Source organism: Mesoplodon bidens, assembly GCF_964165515.1.
Source record: "Mesoplodon bidens genome assembly, chromosome: 15".
Lineage (NCBI taxonomy): Eukaryota > Metazoa > Chordata > Mammalia > Artiodactyla > Ziphiidae > Mesoplodon > Mesoplodon bidens.
The window spans coordinates 3,719,892-3,739,072 of NC_138171.1; the positions used below are offsets into that span (position 1 = coordinate 3,719,892).

At 46.8% G+C, this 19,181-nt stretch overlaps 1 protein-coding gene across 1 annotated transcript in view; it reads left to right on the plus strand.

Annotated features, from left to right (window-relative positions):
• Nucleotides 1-14,692, plus strand: part of CDH26 (cadherin 26) — a gene marked incomplete at both ends in the record, with an annotated part of 34,013 nt that extends 19,321 nt beyond the window's left edge. Inside the window, 9 exon segments of the mRNA XM_081256493.1 lie at nt 1,890-1,988; nt 1,991-2,128; nt 3,402-3,558; nt 3,560-3,621; nt 4,213-4,263; nt 4,266-4,342; nt 4,933-5,025; nt 7,211-7,278; nt 14,335-14,692. Of these exon segments, the coding sequence (XP_081112619.1) occupies nt 1,890-1,988; nt 1,991-2,128; nt 3,402-3,558; nt 3,560-3,621; nt 4,213-4,263; nt 4,266-4,342; nt 4,933-5,025; nt 7,211-7,278; nt 14,335-14,692 (1,103 nt within the window).
• Nucleotides 14,693-19,181: the final 4,489 nt, after the last annotated feature.

Consider the following 19,181-nt stretch of genomic DNA (forward strand, 5'->3'; position numbering starts at 1 on the left):
GACATGGTTGAGTGTCTTCAGAACACTGGGGGAAATATAAAATAAACCTTTATATCACTGTGGATCCATACTGGTGATTATTTTTGATGATAATTCTTGAAATAGCAAACTAGGGGGCTCTGCCTTGGAGAGAGGTGCAGCGTTCATTGAGAGACAATGAGCCTGATCAGGGCGCTGCCACCGCCCCAGCATCGTTTTCATCTGTTCATAAGACAACTCTCCAGCTCTTTGTCAAAGCCAACTGCATATGATAAACATTAGCACAGTTTCCCTGTACTTGGACCAGCTTATAAGCTCATGTAAATGTGACCATACAAGACAAATTTGTTATCAACCAGGATGCATGGTCTCATGAGCATGTTTTAACACTTTTCTCTATAATCTCCCAAAGCTGGGTTTCTAAACCTACCAAAGCATAAAGCTGAATAAATAAAAAATTTCAAATAACTTTAGTGATTGTATTTAAGAAAAATCTGTAAAAACCCAGGTTCCCAGGGCTATGTGGTTATATATCCCATTTGTATAATTAACAGTAGAATGTTGGTTAGGGAGATATCAAATCTGTGTTCCTAACTGGTGTTAGGTGAGGAGGGCTCCATGATTCTGTTAGGGATGGTTTCATGAATGGCACTTTTTTCAGTGGAATGGCTTTTAAAAATTAAGCTTTTATTTTGAGATAATTGTAGACTCACATGCAGTTTTTAGAAATAACGTAGTGATATCCTGAGTACCCATTGCCCAGTGTCCCCCAGTGGTACCACCTTGCGAAACCCTAGTGCAGGTTCACGACCAGGACTACAAGATGCAACACCAGTCTGGGTGCAGACTTTTTCATCACCACGTCACACGCATCCCCCCCTCCCTGCCCCCCTGCCCGCGACCCCCAGCCTCCAGCCTTAACACCTTGCATGACTGATGTTTTTTTCTTTTTTAATTTATTTATTTATTTTATTTATTTTTGGCTGTGTTGGGTCTTTGTTGCTGCGTGCAGGCTTTCTGTAGTTGCGGTGAGCAGGGGCTCACTCTTTGTTGTGGTGCGCGGGCTTCTCATTGCGGTGGCTTCTCTTGTTGTGGAGCACGAGCTCTAGACACCCAGGCTTCAGGAGTTGTAGCACAAGGGCTCAGTAGTTGTGGCTCGCGGGCTCTAGAGCGCAGGCTCAGTAGTTGTGGCACAGGGACTTAGTTGCTCCGCGGCATGTGGGATCTTCCCGGACCAGGGCTCGAACCCATGTCCCCTGCATTGGCAGGCAGATTCTCAACCACTGCACCACCCGGGAAGCCCATGACTGATGTTTTAATCTACTCGGTGATTCTACATTCTACCTCATTCTACAAATGATGTGAAGGGGCAAGTGTTTTGTTTGTTTGTTTGTTTGTTAATTTTATTTATTTATTTATTTTTGGCTGTGTTGGGTCTTCGTTTCTGTGCATGGGCTTTCTCTAGTTGCAGCGAGCAGGGGCCACTCTTCATCGCGGTGTGTGGGCCTCTCACTGTCGCGGCCTCTCGTTGCGGAGCACAAGCTCCAGACACGCAGGCTCAGTAGTTGTGGCTCACAGGTCTAGTTGCTCCATGGCATGTGGATCTTCCCAGACCAGGGCTTAAACACGTGTCCCCTGCACTGGCAGGCAGATTCTCAACCACTGCGCCACCAGGGAAGCCCAAGTGTTTTGTTAACTTATCCTGCCCAGATATTCTGAATTTTCAAAAAGCAGTAAAACAGATTGAGCCCCTGCAGTAAAGCTTATGACTTTCAAAGGGAAACGGCCTCAGTGTTTCTATGGAGTGATTCTTTTCCCAGAGGCTGAGAACGCTAATTTCCCAGGGGTCTGTGTGCATGGAGCAGCCTCTTTAGTTAATCAGCAACCCTCCTGGAATTCCCCCGCCACAGGTGTTCCGCCACGGACGGGGACGGGGACCATGCTGCTCTTCCTGTCAGACACCAATGACAATGCGCCCACCCTCCACCCTCGGTCTCGATACCTGGAGGTCTGGAGTCTGCAGGAGGCAAGCCCCTCCCCATCGAGGCAGAGGATGGGGACCAGGAGCCCTACTCCGACCCGTTCACCTTCAAATTGGACAATACCTGGGGAAACACAGAAGACACGTGGAAACTGGGGGAAAATCATGGTGAGTATTCACATTGGTCGGGGATAAAGGATGGAAAAAGACAGAAACCTGACTTCCACAGACTTAAGCAAAAGAGGAATGTGTTAGCTATGTAACCGAGAAAGAGGCCAAGTGAGCCTGTGTCCCAGCAGAGCTGGGGGCTCCGAGGACTTCCTGGAGAAGGCAGCTCCAGACCTTGGCCCTGCCTTTCTCTGGGTCCTTTCATCTTAAGGCAGGCTCTGCTCTGGAGGTGGCAGGGTAGCAGCTTGGAGTCCCTGGGACTCATCCTGGCACCTAGCAAGAAGGTGTACCTCACTGCAAGGCTTGAGTTACCTGTCCTGCTCAGCATCGTGGGTGGGGAGGGCAGAAGTGCTGATTGGCTGGCTCTGAGCCCACCCCTGGATCTGGCTGGGATCTGGGCTTAGCTTCTCTTGACCCACACAGGCTGAGAGTTCAGGAAGTGTGGGCTCCCCCAAAGGAAAATTGGGGTGCTTTAACCAGGAGGAACCACCGGCATCCAGTGTCAGCATCCTACTTTGTGCTTCTATTAACTGGTCTCTAGGATGTAACCTGTTTTTTAGTTGAAACTGTGAGTCCATGTTTACAGTTGCCAGACCCAGAGTGTGCCGTAAAGCATTGAAACGTACCCCCAAAGAGGTCTGGTCTTCCGGGAGGTGATCTCCAAGCCCTCGGAATACCCTGCCTGATAAAAGTGTCTCTGTTTACCTAGGGGAAGGGATCTTGTGTCCATCAATAGGAACAATGTGATTTAGGGTGTGACCTTTGGGTCATGTACGCGTGTGGGTGTCAGTTAATCAGCCATGTAGGTGGCTAACCAGTTTTACAAGACCAAGTTCTGATAAAGACCCTGGACACAGGGCTCGGTGAGCTTCCCTGGTTGGCAATATTCCATGCATCTTGTCACTCATGGATGCCGAGAGGTGATGTGGTCCTGACTCCATGGGCAGAACTGGAAATTCTGCATTTGATACTTTTCTAAACTCTGCCCCATGTACTTCCTCCCTTGACTGATTTGAATCCATATCCTTTCAGTGTAATAAACCCTAACCCGGCATATACAGTTTTCAACCAGTCCTGAGTCCTTCTAGAGAATTATCAACCTGAGGGTGGTCTTGGGGACCCCTACACTTGCAGCTGGTGTCCGAGTGAGGGTCGCTCTGGCGACCCTAACTTCATACAGAGCCTTGGCACACGGGAGGCACCTAGGAAATACCCACTGAGCAGTTGAACAAATGCACAGGTCAATGCAGCTAAGGTCCCTCTCCCTCTGCAGGTCGCTCAGTGGAACTTTTAATGCTGAGAAGCCTCCCACATGGTGACTACTTGGTGCTGCTTTTCATCGGAGACAAACAGGGACTTTCCCAGAAGCAGACTGTCCATGTGAGGGTCTGTTCCTGTCCCGGTGGATTCACATGTGCAGAGCCCTCCGTCGGGAGCCGGGCTCCTCCAGGGGGTCCTGGCCTCTCTCTGTGCAGCGTTCATAGCTCTGGCAGGTCAGCAAATACAGGAGCTATCCTGGGAATGCGGCTCCTCTCCCCAGGCTGTGAGCCAGGGGGGTGAGTCCTCGGGCGTGGGGAGCAGAGGATGGCCGAGGTCAGCGCGACACCTTTGAGAATAACCCCTATAACCCCTGGGCTCGTCAGAGTCCCCGACTCAGATCAGAGGTTGCCACCCTGGTCAGAAATGCTGCCTGCCTGGCAAAGGCAGCTTCTACTTAGTACACAGCAACTTACAGCCATGGAATCTATAGATGGACACTGTCTGAGGGTGACTGTATGGTTTATAATAGCTGAGGGCAGCAATGAACACAAGCTCCCAGGGTTGGCAAAGGCTAATGAGGAAGCTCAATTTTCAAGGAAATAATAAAATATTACTGGTCACATGGTATTAATCAGTTCAACAAATAGTCATCTCACACCTACTTGTGCCCCAAGCTTCGCTAAGTGCTGTGGCTACAAAGATGATGAAGGTGCACTTGACCCCTGAGTTCATGGCTGAGTTACAAGTTAGCAGCACAGGATCCTGTTGGCATCTCTGATCTAGATGAGCTTGTGCACCTCGTTTCCACCTTTCTCTCATCACAGCCGCTCTGCTTTTCCTGCTGAGATGCTATTTTGTGTCTGAAGCCAGAGGCAGGGATGCTCTATCCCGTGTGAGGAAGGCATCCAGACCCTGATCCTGTGGAATGACGAGAGTGGAGCCGCCCCTGTCCAGGTAGGGGAACTCAGTGCTTGTGTTTCATGTCGATGCGAGTTAGGCACGGCCGTACTGTTCTCACTCACTGTCCTTTCTCATTTCACCATCTCACCATATTTGAATAGCAAATGGGAAAGAAAGTCCTGTGAAAATTGTCCAAGCCCACTAAATTGATTTATTGTTTTAGGGCATTGGTTCTCAACTGGGGGCGATTTTGCCCCCCCTTTCCCCCTGCCCCCAGGGGACAGTGGGCAGTGTGGAGGCATTTTGGTGGTCACAACTCAATTGGGAGTGCAGTGGGGGGATGAGGCTTTTGGCGTCTGGCGGATAGAAGCCGGGGAGGCTACTGAACATCCTACCGGACACAGGACAGTCCCCACAACACAGAAGTCACTGGCCCGAGTGTCAGCAGTGCCCAGGCCGAGAAGCCTCGTTTAGGAAACATGGCCGTAGCCGGGCAGAGCTTCTGTAAACGGAGGACACGCTCTGCTCCCTGATCACGTGAGCCCGCGCTGGCTTCCTGGCCGTGGGGTGGGGTGAGGTAAGGCAGAGCCCACTCCTGCAGCCTCTCCAGCAGAGGTGGCGCAGAGAGCCCACTGGCCCTGCAGGGACAGCCCTGGGCCTTCGTCACGGTGGGCGAGTCATCTCTGCGCATCCTCAGCCGCGAGCGAGGGAGGATGAAGCCAGCCTCACAGTCGGTTGTGGGTCAAGGAAGAAGAAGCCCGTGACAGCACCTCACAAGCCTCCAGCACAGGTGGAAGCAGCCAGCGACGGCTGGGTTTTCATACCTGCCGCTTCTGACCCTGGCCCTGCCTTGGCTCCGTCGCCCTCGTCACCAGCTGGGCCATGAGATACAAGCACTGTGAGCGCTCCTGTCTGTCTTCACTTCACCCTGAACTAAGGCTGGTTGATCCGAAAGACGAAAGCCAAGAAATGTCAAAAGGGAACACCGTCTTTCACGCAGAAGATTCAGGTTGCCTCATCTTCTGTTGTCTGAGACCTGTACCCTCAGTTTTCTCCTGGAAGGAAGAGACTTAGTGAGATGATTTTGGGAAAAGAGAGTCCAGTTAACTCTGGTCCCTGGCTCGGATAAATAGGGAGATATTCTAAAAGATGATTGGTGGTTGGAGAAGCTGGTGGTTGACCAAGACTCCTAGGGTTCTTCCCACATTTTCTCTCCTCTGTTGGCACAAAGGAAGGGGAAGTAAGAGCCTTGGACCACGCTGAGGATGCACACACCTGTAAGTCCACGTCTGTGCAGGCCTGCGTCCAGCCCTCCCTGTCGTGGGGACAGGAAGGCAGAGGCATGGTCCGAACTGTCTAGATAGTTGGGATTCCCAGAAGGAATGCCCCCTGCCCCCAGCTATGAGAACAGCAGCTACCTGTTTTGATTTGTTTGTGTAATTTTAAGAAGGAAACCATCCTGACAAACAACAGTCCTTTGTGGGACAGATAGAATCCCCTGCCTCAGGCAATTCTACTCGGCTCTGATGCTCAACCATCCAGGAAAATGGAAAGAGCTCCTGAGCCAAGGGGCTGTGCTTAGCCTCCCACTTGGTGGGTGGAGCTGAGGCTGCCCAGCTGGACGGAGGCCAGTGGGGAGGGCGTCTCCCCAGGCACTGGCTGAGGGCACTGCCAGCGTGGGAGAGGTGCTGGTGATGCCTGTTCTTGTTGGCCAGCTGCTTAGTGGTTGTCTTTTTGGGAAGGAGGAGCAGCTACAGAAGCAGAGTGTGTGGAAGGGAAGCTTGGTCGTTGCAGGGCTAGGCCAGGAAGGTTGGAGGGGATCTGGTGGCATTGACCAAGGGCCAGCTGTCAGAGGGACAAGAGCACCCAATCCAGGACAAGGGACCTCTAGCTCATCTTGTCCCAGAAGATGTCCTTCCCCTCATCTGCTACTCACAGCCCAGGACACACCCCCGTTCCTGCCACAGTATCTTAGGGCTCTGAGAACAGGGATCCAACAAACCTGGGTTTCGGTTCCCAAACTGTGTCTTATCAGATACAGAATCTAACCAATCCTTGACTTTCATATATAAAGTGAGATCAATGATGTTCTTTTTCTCTCACGCTTATTGGACAGTTTAATCAAATAGCACATGTAAATTAGTCATTACTGGTACATAGTAAACAGTGGCTGCTACTACTAGTATTATTAACCGTAATTACCAATTATGTCTTTGTAGCCATTGGTAAATAAGGCTACGCCAAAGTGTCCACGCTTCTCCGTTATCCATCTCCGTTAGCCTGAATATACCAGCCTGCATTCACACACCGGGGACATTGTACACTCCTGGGGAGACTCCTGCATCCCGGATGCCATCACTGATTCCACCCACCTTGTCCTATTCTGCTGCCGGACACCCCCAGTCAAGAGGGTCTGCAAGATAGCATAGGGGCCTGCCCTCTCTGTGGGGAAGCTGGTGAGCTCTTAGAGAAAGAAATCCAGCACCCATCAGCTTTTGAGTCCCTCAGTGAATATTTGTTGAATGAGGAATGGATAAGGCTGCACACAGCACTGCCCAACCGTGGTGACCCCAAGAGCCTTCACTGTGGGTCTTAGAAGAGGATGAGAACAGGCCTTTAGACGCCGAGGCCCTAGTGAAACAAGGCTTTTGGTTTTGTTGGTTGGTTTTTGTTTTTACCATCACTTTACATGAAACACTAAACAACAAGAAACTCCACTTCCTAACCAGCAATTACAGAAGCATCCCCTCCCCAAGTATGTCCTCTTGCTTTATAGGGCAGGTGTATTTTCCAGAGTCTGGATGCTTTCTGTGATGGCATAGAACGATGCATCTGGGGGAGATGATACTCCTTGCTCTCTGCATTTATTGCCGCCATCTGTAATTTCAGCTCCTGTCATATTTCTTTCCCTGTGTCCCACAGGAAAGGTCATACGTCAGGGATCAGATGTCAGCCCTGTCCATCAACACAGCCGAGGCAGGCGCCAAGCTGTGAGCTAAGGTAAGCGTGGCTCATTTGCTGCTTGGGTTGAAACAGAGGGGTGGCTTTGCTGATGGTCCCCCTGGTGGGGGACACCCTGGCTGCTCCACCAACCCCCAACCCAGGATGATCCCCTGCAGGCCTGATCCACACCTGCCTCCACCCCAGCCCCACCTTCAAAGGCCCTGGGATTCTGCTCAACCTCACATGCCTTCGCCTCTCAGCTCAGGTGTCACATGACTCAGGGCCCACATTCCAGTCCGTCCAGTGCTACCATTACGACTTTTTGCCACATGCATATGCCACTTGCACTAGTGTATTGTAATGTTTTTTTCTTTAGATGGACTTGTGTACAAATGAAATACACTTCTTTAAATAGGAAATTTTATATTTCAACTGTAAAGGAAGAACCAGTTTTCTTGTATAAAGAGCAGGTAAGTGGAACGCAGACACAATAGAAATAGAACCCAGTAATTCCAGGTAGAAAATGTGGAAGGAGAGAGAGAGCCAAGCCAGGCTGGCACCCGATGGAGACTTTCTCCTTGTTGTCATTAGGAGTATGGAAGAGGAATTAGAAAGGGACTAAGTTTCTTGCTGTGCAATTCAATGTCATTTAAAACCCTGTTCCCAAACTGGCTGAATCTTCCCTTCTCTAAGAGGACGATGATCCCACTTTGAAAAAGAGCGAGTTGACCCAGGGCTGCCATCATTTATTGGGCAGGTGCCTGGCTGGGGTGAGCAGGTCCAGGTCCAGAGGGCATCTGCCCACCAACCCACGCTCCCAGGGGAAGGGAGTGCAGAGACTCCTGGGGGGCTGGCGGGGGCCTCTCTTTCCTTAACTGGTCTGTAAGCTTCCGGAGGCCAGAACATTGCTCCTGGTAAGCACACTAAGAGCTCTGATCCACCGACCGTGCCCTGGGGTTTGCACTCTACAAGCATAATCCCACTGCATTTTCACCAGACCCGTGCAGGAGGGTATCTTGCTGCCCCATCTGCAGGGGAGGACACTAAGGCCTGTGGCTTCTATTTCTTGGAATGTCTCTGGGTTCCCTTTATGATGTCCTGCAAATAGTAAGTGCACCTGTGGTGGCTGGTTGAGTCGACAGCCATTCACATACTTTCCCTAAGTGAAGTTGTCACTTATGATTTATCAGGTAACCTGATATTTTAAAATCTGTGACAAGACATGAACTATCTTAAAACTGTTGCTAAGGACCATTGCCTGCTTTATTTTCTTTGAAATTTTATTGCATGATTGAAGGGCTTATATTAAAATAATAGAAACCCAAAGCAAAAATTGTCCACACTCCTATCCCTAAATCTAAGCAATTTAATTTGTCTGTGTTACCTTCTAGATCTTGTCCATGGGCATATTCAATTGTCAGGTGTCTATAACGTCATTGGTAGAATGTTAGAATCTACATCTTCAAGTCACATTGGGGCATGCAGTTCCATTTCACTATCATCCCTTTTCCTTGCTTCTCTCCACCTTTCCTTTTCTACTCCCACTCCACCACCTCCCCCATCATAATGCCAGTTTTATTTGCATATGAGTATCTGAGCAGAGAAAGGTGTGCCTTTGTTTTCAACTGGAGGGAGACGTGTTGTCTTTGGAGTTTCCCCCAGCGTTTCCCCCAGGATTTAGGCTAAATGCTGCCATCTTCGCCAAGTGCATCAGACCAAGTCCACTTTGTGCTGGGGACTCTGGTGAGTTCCACAAGCTCACTCCCTCCTGCTGGGACTTCACTGATGACTGACAGCTGGTTCACTTGAGAGGCGGCCCTTCTAGAAGATTCTGTGATATGGGTAGAACAAACACATAGTCAGTGAAAACCCTCTCATCTGTCTACCTAGTTATTGTGATCATTGGTTGTTACTGAGTTGTTATTTGATAGTGCTGATCAAATATGACACTTCTCAGAACAGCCACAGATAGGTACATTTCCCTGTGTCCATCTCTTATAGTGATCATCTATAAGATCAAGAGCAATGGCCTTGGCCCTGGGTAAATTCCAGCCCAGTGATTCCATACCTCCTGCCAAAATGAACCCCAACTCCCCATTATACACTCCATGTACAAATTCTACAACTATGGCTTTGCTTTTTAACATGACTTTTCAGACTCACAAGAAGTTGTAAAAATAGTTCAGAGAGTTTCTGTGTACCTTTCACACAGCTCCCCCCAAGAATAACACTGTATATAACCATCGTATGCTTTCAAAACCAGAAAACTGACTGTGGTACAACACTATTAACACAGGTCTCAAACACAGACCTTATTTGGACTTCACTAGTATAACTAGCTATTATTTTAACAAAAAATTTACTTTTCTGACAAGAACTAAACGGGGTTCTCAAGGTCCAAAGAGCCACAGTTTTTATGATGGAAATTTCTAAAAAATAATTCAAGATCTCTATAATTCATTATCTTTTCTCAGGCTGAGTTTGCACCAAGATTAAAAATGTGCTCTTCTTTTTTGCGCAAACATGGTGCCATGAATCCTTGAAAGGGCTTGTGTATGATAGGTGTGTCCCTCTGGTCCTGGAAGGGCCAGCTTCACAGGCGTGGAACCCAGTCAGTCCCACAGGACCCCGTGCTCAGAAAGGCCCTGTGCTTGGTTAGTGCTCTACTGTGACCATCTTGAAATTCTTCACATCTGGACAAGTGGCTCACTTTTTTATTTTGCACCGGGTGCTGCAAATTATGTAGCCAGTCCTGAGTCTTAGGGGTTGCGTACGTCTCATTCACAGACTTTGAGGCCATGCTCATGGCACAAAATGAGTCTTATGGGGATTTTGTGGACCCAAGATGGGGCTTGAAAATCTTATATTTATTCTCATGCTCCATCCCCACAAAGCAACTATAAAACTCACCCATGGATTTCTGCTATGAACACCTACACGGCTATTGTTAGAATTATTATACCTTTAGTGCAGAAGCAAAAGGCAATATGATTACAAGAATTTCTGGCTATGTGTTTGTATCCTTGGGTAATTTATATGAAACCAATAAGCACTTCATTCTTTTTATTTGAATTAATTAATTTTTCATTTTTAAAAAAAATTAGGGTCGTGGCATGTTTTTGATCCAAGAACTGTGAGAAACAAATACTCTCCTCCTGTAAGTACAGATGAAGATGTTATCATGAAAAGAGTTACCTTACTGTCCTGATAGCCATGGGAAGCCCTGAAAATGGGAAACTGGGAAGGGAGGAGGTGAGAAAAAACCAACCAACATCCAAATAAGCCAAAAGAAGTGAATGTGGGAAACAGATGAGAAGTAAATAAAGTACCTACATCTAGACTTGAAAGCATCAGAGTTTTTCAGTCCCCTGGCAAATTTCTTTTGCTGCTGAGAAGCTAAGAACTTGGTGAAGGCCTGAATATTCTTTTGCTTTGATTCTTTACAGATTTATAGAAGTTTTGAGCTAAGGGGGCCATAGAGGCCATCTAGTCCATCTTTTCCCTAAACCTTACTAGCAGCAGAATCCTTCCTTACAAATGAGTTCTTACAAAGAATGTCATTATAAATAAAATAGAAAAGAGTTGTTTTTTATTAGTACCAATTTTGAAGTACATTAACATTTATAACATATACCTATTACCAAAACAACAAATAAAAATAGTGATTCAGTTGAAAACAGCAACAAAAAAGAAACTAGATATTGTGGAGGAAGTTTGCAAAATTTTACCTTAGCACCTAATTCATTGCCTCACATTGTTGAAATTAGTTCTTAAAGTATCAAGAAAATTTCAATTCATGCCAATAAGCAGTTTCAAATATTTTTTATGGAGATCAATTTATCATATCAGGTTCTCTTTGATTCAGCAAACAAGAGACAAAAAGCATCATTCAAGTTTCATAAAAGCAAATTATAAAATTTTCGCTTTTATTAACATGTTGGGGGGGCTCAGTTTAAAAGATGTAAACCCTTCTCCATTATATTAGAAAAATAACATTAAGTATTATTATTAAAATAATTTTCCCTAAAATGAAATTCAAATACTCTTGCTGGAGTATCTTTGAGAGCTCATAGGTCCTGGGGACACAGCTGAAGCCAGGGTCTCAGTGCAGAGAGGCTGGGTGAAGGGAAATGGTGCTGTAAGCCAGAGTGGACACACACGGGGCAAAATGCAGCAAAATGCAGCAAAATGCAGCATGTGGTAGGACCTAAAATTGGCTCAAGGCAAAATCGACCCTGAGTTTGGAGGCTGGCGCAGCCTCTTCCAGTGCCCAGGAAGGACCGTGGTGTCTGACCCGTGAGCACATTGGAAGAAGGGCCCATGTCTCTGGGATCATCCTCTTAGAGGCCCATGGGAGCTGGAGGGTGGCCAACTGAGAGCACAGCATCTCTGGGCAGCAGGTCCCCAGGGCTGTTTGTAAGGGTCACCCCTTGCTCTCTCTTTGGCTAAGTGTGTTTAGTTCAATTCACAATGGTGTGGTGTGCTGTGTTTATGTATATAGATATGTGTACAGATAGGAGTGTGTGTGTGTGTGTGTGTGTGTGCGTGTATCCTCATGGACATGTAAAATTATTCTAAGCTTTACAATTTTTTTACATACATCTTCTGGAGTGCCCTAAGTACCCCTAAACCCAGGGGTTATCAGAAGTCACTTCAGCCATAAAGCCATCAGTGTTTTAGAAACACAAATCGTATCATGTCACTCTCCAGTTTAAACCTTCCCAACGGCTGGCCATTGCCCTGTGATAGTCCTCAGCCCTGAGGCCTAAGGCCGTGTGGTGGCCTCTGTCCTCCGCCTGCAGGTCTGAGCTCCCTCCAGCCTCCAGGCCTCTGCTGGCCCTTCCTTCTCCCTGGCCCCTCTGCTCCTGTCTCCTGGTCCTTCTCCTGAGAGGTCCCCAGGCTCAGGCTGGGTGAGGTCTCTCTTGCACCTTCCACAGTCATCACTGTGTTTCTCTCACCCTGGGTGCTGGCCCCGTGCCTGCATGAGCCCAAGAGTGAGTCTGCCTTGCCTTACCCTGTGCGGGCCTGACTTACATGATGCAGTTGGGGAATCTGTGGGTTCCCAGGCAGCCCCCACACGGTGCACGCTGAGTCCATCTCCTCACTGCTCTAGCCCACTCCTCAGCCAGTACCCCAAGACCCAGGTCCATGAGCACTTGCCCGGTGAATGAGTGGAGGGCGGCACACCCACTACCACACGTGAGGTGCGGCTGACCCAGCAAGGGCAGGAAGAGGAGAAATTAGAACCTGGGGAAGAGCCATGCGGTCGGGGGAGCAGGAAGTGGGATGAGGTTCCCTGTGGGAATCAACTGTTTGCTAAATCTCGTTTGTGGAATGGTCCCAAACCCCACTGGCCAGGCTTGCTCGGCTCACTTCTTCCCTAGAAGCCAAGACGTTGAAGGTTCTATCAGTCAAAACTGGCAGGGCCTGCCCTCTCTCCCACCACACATGTAGGTGACATCTGATCAAAATGCCCTTGGCCCGCTGTCCCTCAAGGAGAGCTCTGACAACCCTCTGCCCAGTGGTGGCCCCCTGTCTGCTGGCCAGAAGAGGCCATCAACTTGGGGGGAGCTGTGAGTCCTTGGTGGTGTTAGGACTCTGCTTCTTTGCTTTGTAGGTTTACCTGGATACTGTGGTGCCCAGAGGACCCCTGGAAGTGAGGGTACGAGTGATGGCAGGGATGCTGAGTCAGGTAGGAAGGCCTCTCCTTGCTGGTGAATGGGTTCTGCTTCCCCATCTGGCCCCACACTGACCTGGGGCCACTTCCTCCTAATCACTGTGTCAGTCAGCTTGGCTACATAACAAAATACCACAAACAGGCAGCTTAAACAGCAGACTATTTTTCTCACAGTTCTGGAAGCTGGAGGTCTGAGATCAGGGCACCATCATGGTCAGGTTCTGGTGAGAGCTGTCCTCCTGGTTCACAGATGGTCACTGTCATGCTGCGTCCTCATGTGGCAGAGAAAGAGAGAGAGAGCAAGTTCTCGGGTGTCTCTTCTTATAAGGACACTAATCCCATCGTGAGGACCCCACCCTCATGACCTCATGTAACTTTAATTACCACCCAAAGGCCACACCTCCAAATGTCATCACATTGGGGGTTAGGGCTTCAATACAGGAGTTTGGGGGGACACAATTCAGTCCATAGCAAGTACTTTCATGGGAATCCTCATTCCAGGAGCATTTCTGCAGATCAGCACAGCCTCAGACAACAGTGAATGGTCTCTTTCTGTGAAATTATGAAAGATGTGGGTTGACTGTGCTGGAGGGAATTATTGGACAATAACATTGTCTCTCCTGGAAGGTTCCTCAACACAGCCACCCTCTATTCTTGGGCAAATTAAACAGTGATTTGGGAGTTGGGGCAAACGCATGGGTAGTTTAAATGGAAGGGGCTAGAGCAGGTGCTGTGGAGAGACGTTCTCTGTGTGTGCCTGCCCCCACCCCACGCAGGGAGGGACACACACAGAAGCTGCAGGTGCTGCTTCTGACCCTAAGGAGCCCCATACGTTGCAGGAAAGTTGGGGCTCAGACCTGTGAAATCATAAGTGCAAAGGAATAGATCAATGCTTGTTGGGCGTCATCTGCCAAGAGTTACTTAACTTGGCAAACTCGTGGATGATAATCACTGCGTACCCGGCCCTGTCCTAAGGAATCGAAAGGTATTAACTCAGTTCTTACATCAGCCCACCAGGGCAGGTTCTATTATTTTCCTTATTATAAAATGAGGAGGGCTTCCCTGGTGGCGCAGTGGTTAAGAATCCGCCTGCCAATGCAGGGGACACGGGTTCGAGCCCTGGTCCGGGAAGATCCCACGTGCCGCGGAGCAATTAGGCCCGTGCGCCACAACTGCTGAGCCTGCACTCTAGAGCCTGCGAGCCACAACTACTGAAGCCGGCGTGCCACAACTACTGAAGCCCGTGCATCTACAGCCTACGCTCTGTGGCAGGGGAAGCCACCACAACGAGAGGCCTGCGCAATGCAACGAGGATTGGCTCCTGCTTGCCGCAATTGGAGAAAGCCCACGTGCAGCAAAGAAGACCCAACAAGCCAAAAATAAAATAAATAAATTAAATAAATTTATAAATAAAAAAATAAAATAAAATGAGGAAACTCAGGGACAAAGAAATTAGGTACCTCATTCAAGACCAGTCTGTAGAAACGTCTGCGACAGTGGGGACAAGGCCCTGCCCACCACGGCACTTACCTTCTCTCGTGGCTCCCCTGCAGCAGCTCGGTGGTGCTGACATCCCCAAAGGAGACCCTGGTTACCCACCTCGCGCCTACGCAGAGGAGGGCAAGTGTGAGCGAGCAGAGACCCTCAGTTCTCTCGCCTCCGAACATGACCTGTCGCCCGACTTGCTGGACTCTTTGGGGCCAAAGGCTGCTCCACTCGAAGAAATATATTCTAAGTCAGATTTTTGTTTCTTAAAAACTTCATATTTTGGTGAATTGGAATAACTCATGAAGGGGAAATCACTATTCTAGAATGTTTCTTCCTTACTTCCTTTTTAAAAAAATTACCTTCTAGTTCTTGAATGAGGTTAAACTGAGTCTGGATTAAATGCTTGGACATTCGCAGACCAGACATCTTGAACCAAAGTGAAACAGCAGGTTATACTTTTTAAAAATTCGATTTGTCAGGCAGATTTTCTAGAGAAACTTGAATTGTGTAATTCCTTGCTTCAGCTCATGGAAGCAGCTCATGGCTGCTCATAGCCCAACTCTGAGGGTAAATAAAATATAATCCACTGATTACCCCCAGCTATTTGGGAAAAACTGGGGAAACAGATTTCTTAAGTGCTTATTTAAATTTCTATAATTATGATTCTGCTTCAGTTTAAGTAAAAAATAAATAAATAGGGAAATGTTTTCTAGAACATTTGTGATCAGTATTTTTAGTGATTTTTTTAAACATAAATATTAACCCCATTGTACTTTTTGAGTAGATAAATAGATAAATATTTTATCATGAGAGAAATGATTATACTTAAAATTTATGAGCAGTACATACTAAAAAAACCAAACTGACATAATTTAACTTGCATGTATTATGTAAGTAAAATAACTTAAGAGCCTTTGAGTGAATACATTCTGATTAAATTTTATCTATGCACAAAACCACAAACTTTAATTGATTTCTACATGTCCACCTACTGCTAGTGTAAATTGTGGGGGAGGGGATAGTTTCCTTTAAATATCTAAAAAAATGTAAGTAGTAGGACATGTGCCCTATATATACTCAGTTTTCTTGTCTGAGTAGATAAGAAACTGGTTAAGCAGAATTTTAAATGCTACCAGGACACTTTAATGTATATATTAGGTATCTAAAAGCCTGTGGCAAATTCTAAAAAATTTATATAATTAATGAGCATAGTCTTTTGTTAGTCCCCTCTTGAACCTGAGGGATAAATCAGGAGAAGCACATTTATGTCCAATCAGTGAAATGCTATATTAAACCTAAGTTTTAGCTGACGCAAGCTTAAAACTTTCCCTTTCTTTTTAAAGAAGCTATGCAAATGCTTACTTTAAAGAGATCTCAAGAGTTTGTACATAGTTATTTCATGTATCACCTAGTGCTTTGAGTAACTGAAAAAGAAGAAAAACCATCTCCAAAGCACTGGAAAGTCTAAAGCTGACTCACAGTTGTGTAGAACAGCTATGCTAATGCTGGAATGGTTCCGAGGAGAGTATAGGACATTTTCTGGGTAATTCAGGATAACAGTAATATCTTAGGACAGTATACTTTTTGAGTCTGAATGGTTGCTAAGGATCAGTAGGTGGTCACTGGACCTTCCTGGATCTGAGGCAAGGGACAGAAAACTATGGCCATGGGGTAGATGTGGCCCACCGTCTGTTTTTGTAAATAAAGTTTCATTGGCACACAGCTGTGCTCATATGTTGTTTAAGGGCGTCCATGACCCCTCTGTGCTGCCATAGCAGCACTGAGTAGTCACGATGGAGACGTATGGCTCACAAAGCCCAACACATTTACTTCCTGGCCTTTTAAAGAAAAAAGTATGCTGACCCCCTTGTCTAAGGCATTATTTTTGGGAACCCCACATTGTAACAAATGTATTAAGATACATCCATACTCTGTTAAAAACAAATACATTGCCATACAATTAGGGAAGGTTTTAGATAAGTTTGCTTTTGGCTATGGGTAACTTGGCTCATTTACTAATGGTTATGAAATCTTGGCAGTTGTTGTGCATATTTGTGAATTCTTGCATTATGAGGCTCTCTCCAACTAATTGTTCTCAAAAGTAATAAAATACTCATGAAAAATTCATGAAGCCCAAATTTAACAGTTAGCAAGAACAAAATGTTATATTTTGTAGGTATTTAATTAGACATGTATTAATTTTGATTTTGCTGCTTTCTTTGTGTATTTTGAAGCCTATATATATGTTTTCGTAGGTCTCAAGCCTTTGCGATATATTGTCCAGTGGAGACACTGGCCCTGTTGGCATTTTATGAAGCATACCTGGCAATGTAATACTTTGACTCTTCCCTTTAGATGCCAGACTATATTATATATTATCACCTGTCCCAACTGATGTCTGCAGGGAACATTCTTGGATGTTGGCCAGTTCTCCCCACAAGTTCATTTTCAAGTCTGTCTACATGCTTAGAAAGGTTTCCATTAGAAACATCAGCACCAGGAGGTTTTGGAAAAAAACGTTAGCCTCCAGTGGAATTTATGTACACTCATGAACTAAACAAAGTCTTACTAATGGCAACGAAGAAGGCAATAGAACAGAAATAGTAAATATTTTCCTAGAAAATGTGATTTTATTAAGAACATTAGCCTCCAAATTACTTAACAATCCAAAGATAGCTGCCATCTCATAAGTTAAATATTTATTTTGCATTTTATCAATTTTGGGTTTCCATTTATATTAACGGTCTCCTTGGCTTTATGGAGTTTTTGATCAGAGGAGTTTGTTTTACTTACTTTTATGATTTACTGAACACAGAAGCTATCTCGATTGTTAAAAACTTTCCCAAGTGAGGGACTTCCCTGGTGGCCCAGTGGTAAAGAATCTGCCTTCCAATGCAGGGGATGCAGGTTCAATCCCTGGTCGGGGAACTAAGATCCCACATGCCGCGGGGCAACTAAGCCAGCGCACCACAACTAGAGAGAGAGAAGCCTGTGCACCGCAGTGGAGATCCCACGTGCCACAACTAAGACCCAACGCAGCCAAAAATAAATAAAATAAATAAATATTTTAAAAAAAACTTTCCCAAGTGAAACACTAACCCAGGAAATCTTATTTTATGTACTTGTAAAGTAGGCATAGCAACAGTCCCCTCAAAGATGGCATGTGGGCAGAAGACTGCAGACCTTGGGTAGTCATTGTCTCTCCTGAAATGTGTGTCAGAGGCCAAACAAATCTGCCATCAGGAAGAAGGAAGAAGAGGAAGAATGCTGGAGATATAAAAACAGGAAAGACTAGTCCTTTCATTTTTCCCAGCATGAGGACACTGGTGCTGGAATGGCTGCAGCAACTGCTAATTGTCTCAATATCTGTCACCTCTCCTTCCTCAATAAAAGAACCCTGAATTATTGGCCATCGAGAATGGGAATGACATTTCCCACCCTCCCTTGCAGCCAGGTATGGCCATGTGACTACGTTCTGGCCAATGGAAGGCAACTTCCAGGAAGTGTCCTTGAAGCATGGAGATGTAGACTCATCCCTTCCCCCTCTTCTCTTCTACTGGCTGGAATGAGAATGTGATGGCTGGCACAGGAGCAGCCATCCTGGACATTGTCGTTAGAGCTGACGCATGGTACACCAACAGGATAGAAGGGGTGGAGGTCTCCGACACCGGAGAGCCCTACTGGACCCATCCCAGGACTACCTTACTCTGGACTCAAACTGAAAGAGAATTAAATATGTCTTGTTCAAGCCAATGCTATTTTGGATTTTCTGTCACTCATGGCCAAATCTAATCTTAACTGATACAAAATATAGGACCACGATAAGCAAGCTGTAAGTAGCAGAACTGAAACTTGGGGCATTGGCTTATGGATGTGGTTGGGGGCAGGGACTCAGATACTGGGGGCTAGAGGACAGGTGACCCATATCGTGCAGAAATAAAGCATTTGCTAACAACTCTCCTCTGCTGTTTTTTGAAAAGCAACCCTTGCTCTGAACAAGGATTGAGGAAGGAAATGGTAGGAGAAATTCATAATGTAGAAATGAATTAGCTGCTTCTCACTGCTTATAGCAAAGTCCCACAAAAGAGATGGACATGGGTGACTGCTGGTCAGGGCAGGAGTGGCATGAAAGGTAAGGCAGCTATGCTCATGGAGACCGTCTCTGCCTGAAGCCCGCAATCTAAATTGACTGAGAACTGGGTAATTTGGAGCCTTGCAGGGTTGAAAAAAGCAACCGCTGCATCTCTCAGATGACATCAATCATTGAAAAGGTTCTGTGCAAAGCAGTGCACTTAGTGGAAAATAAAACCAGTGCCCCGTCCTACCAACTTGTAAGCCTTGTGGCAAAAGTCACTTTAAGGATGTTGCCTTCCTACCCAGGCCTGTTGCTTCGGGTGACTCAAGGTGGGCGGTACCATTGTGCTCAGGGACAGGAGACGTTGGCCAAGCAAGCGTGGAGGCCAGCAAGGACAGGCCAGACGCTCCACGGTTATAAGCTATGTCTCAACAGAGAGAGCTGGCTGGAAACAAATAGATCAGAAATCTTTACGTTTCTGAAAAAATGCTTTGCCAAAGAAACCACAGCCTGGTCTGAAAAAACCTGGGATTGTTCAACCCCTGAAAACAAGGAGCAAGCTGTGAAAACCATGCAGGTCCCAGGAAGGGCGTCCCCTCCGGTACCCACGCCAGTCAGCTGTGGCAGGGGAGACAACAGCAAGCACGCAGGTAGGGGCCAGGGGCGGCGACGGCTGCAGAGGTGTCTTCACTGTTCCTGCCTCCCAGGAT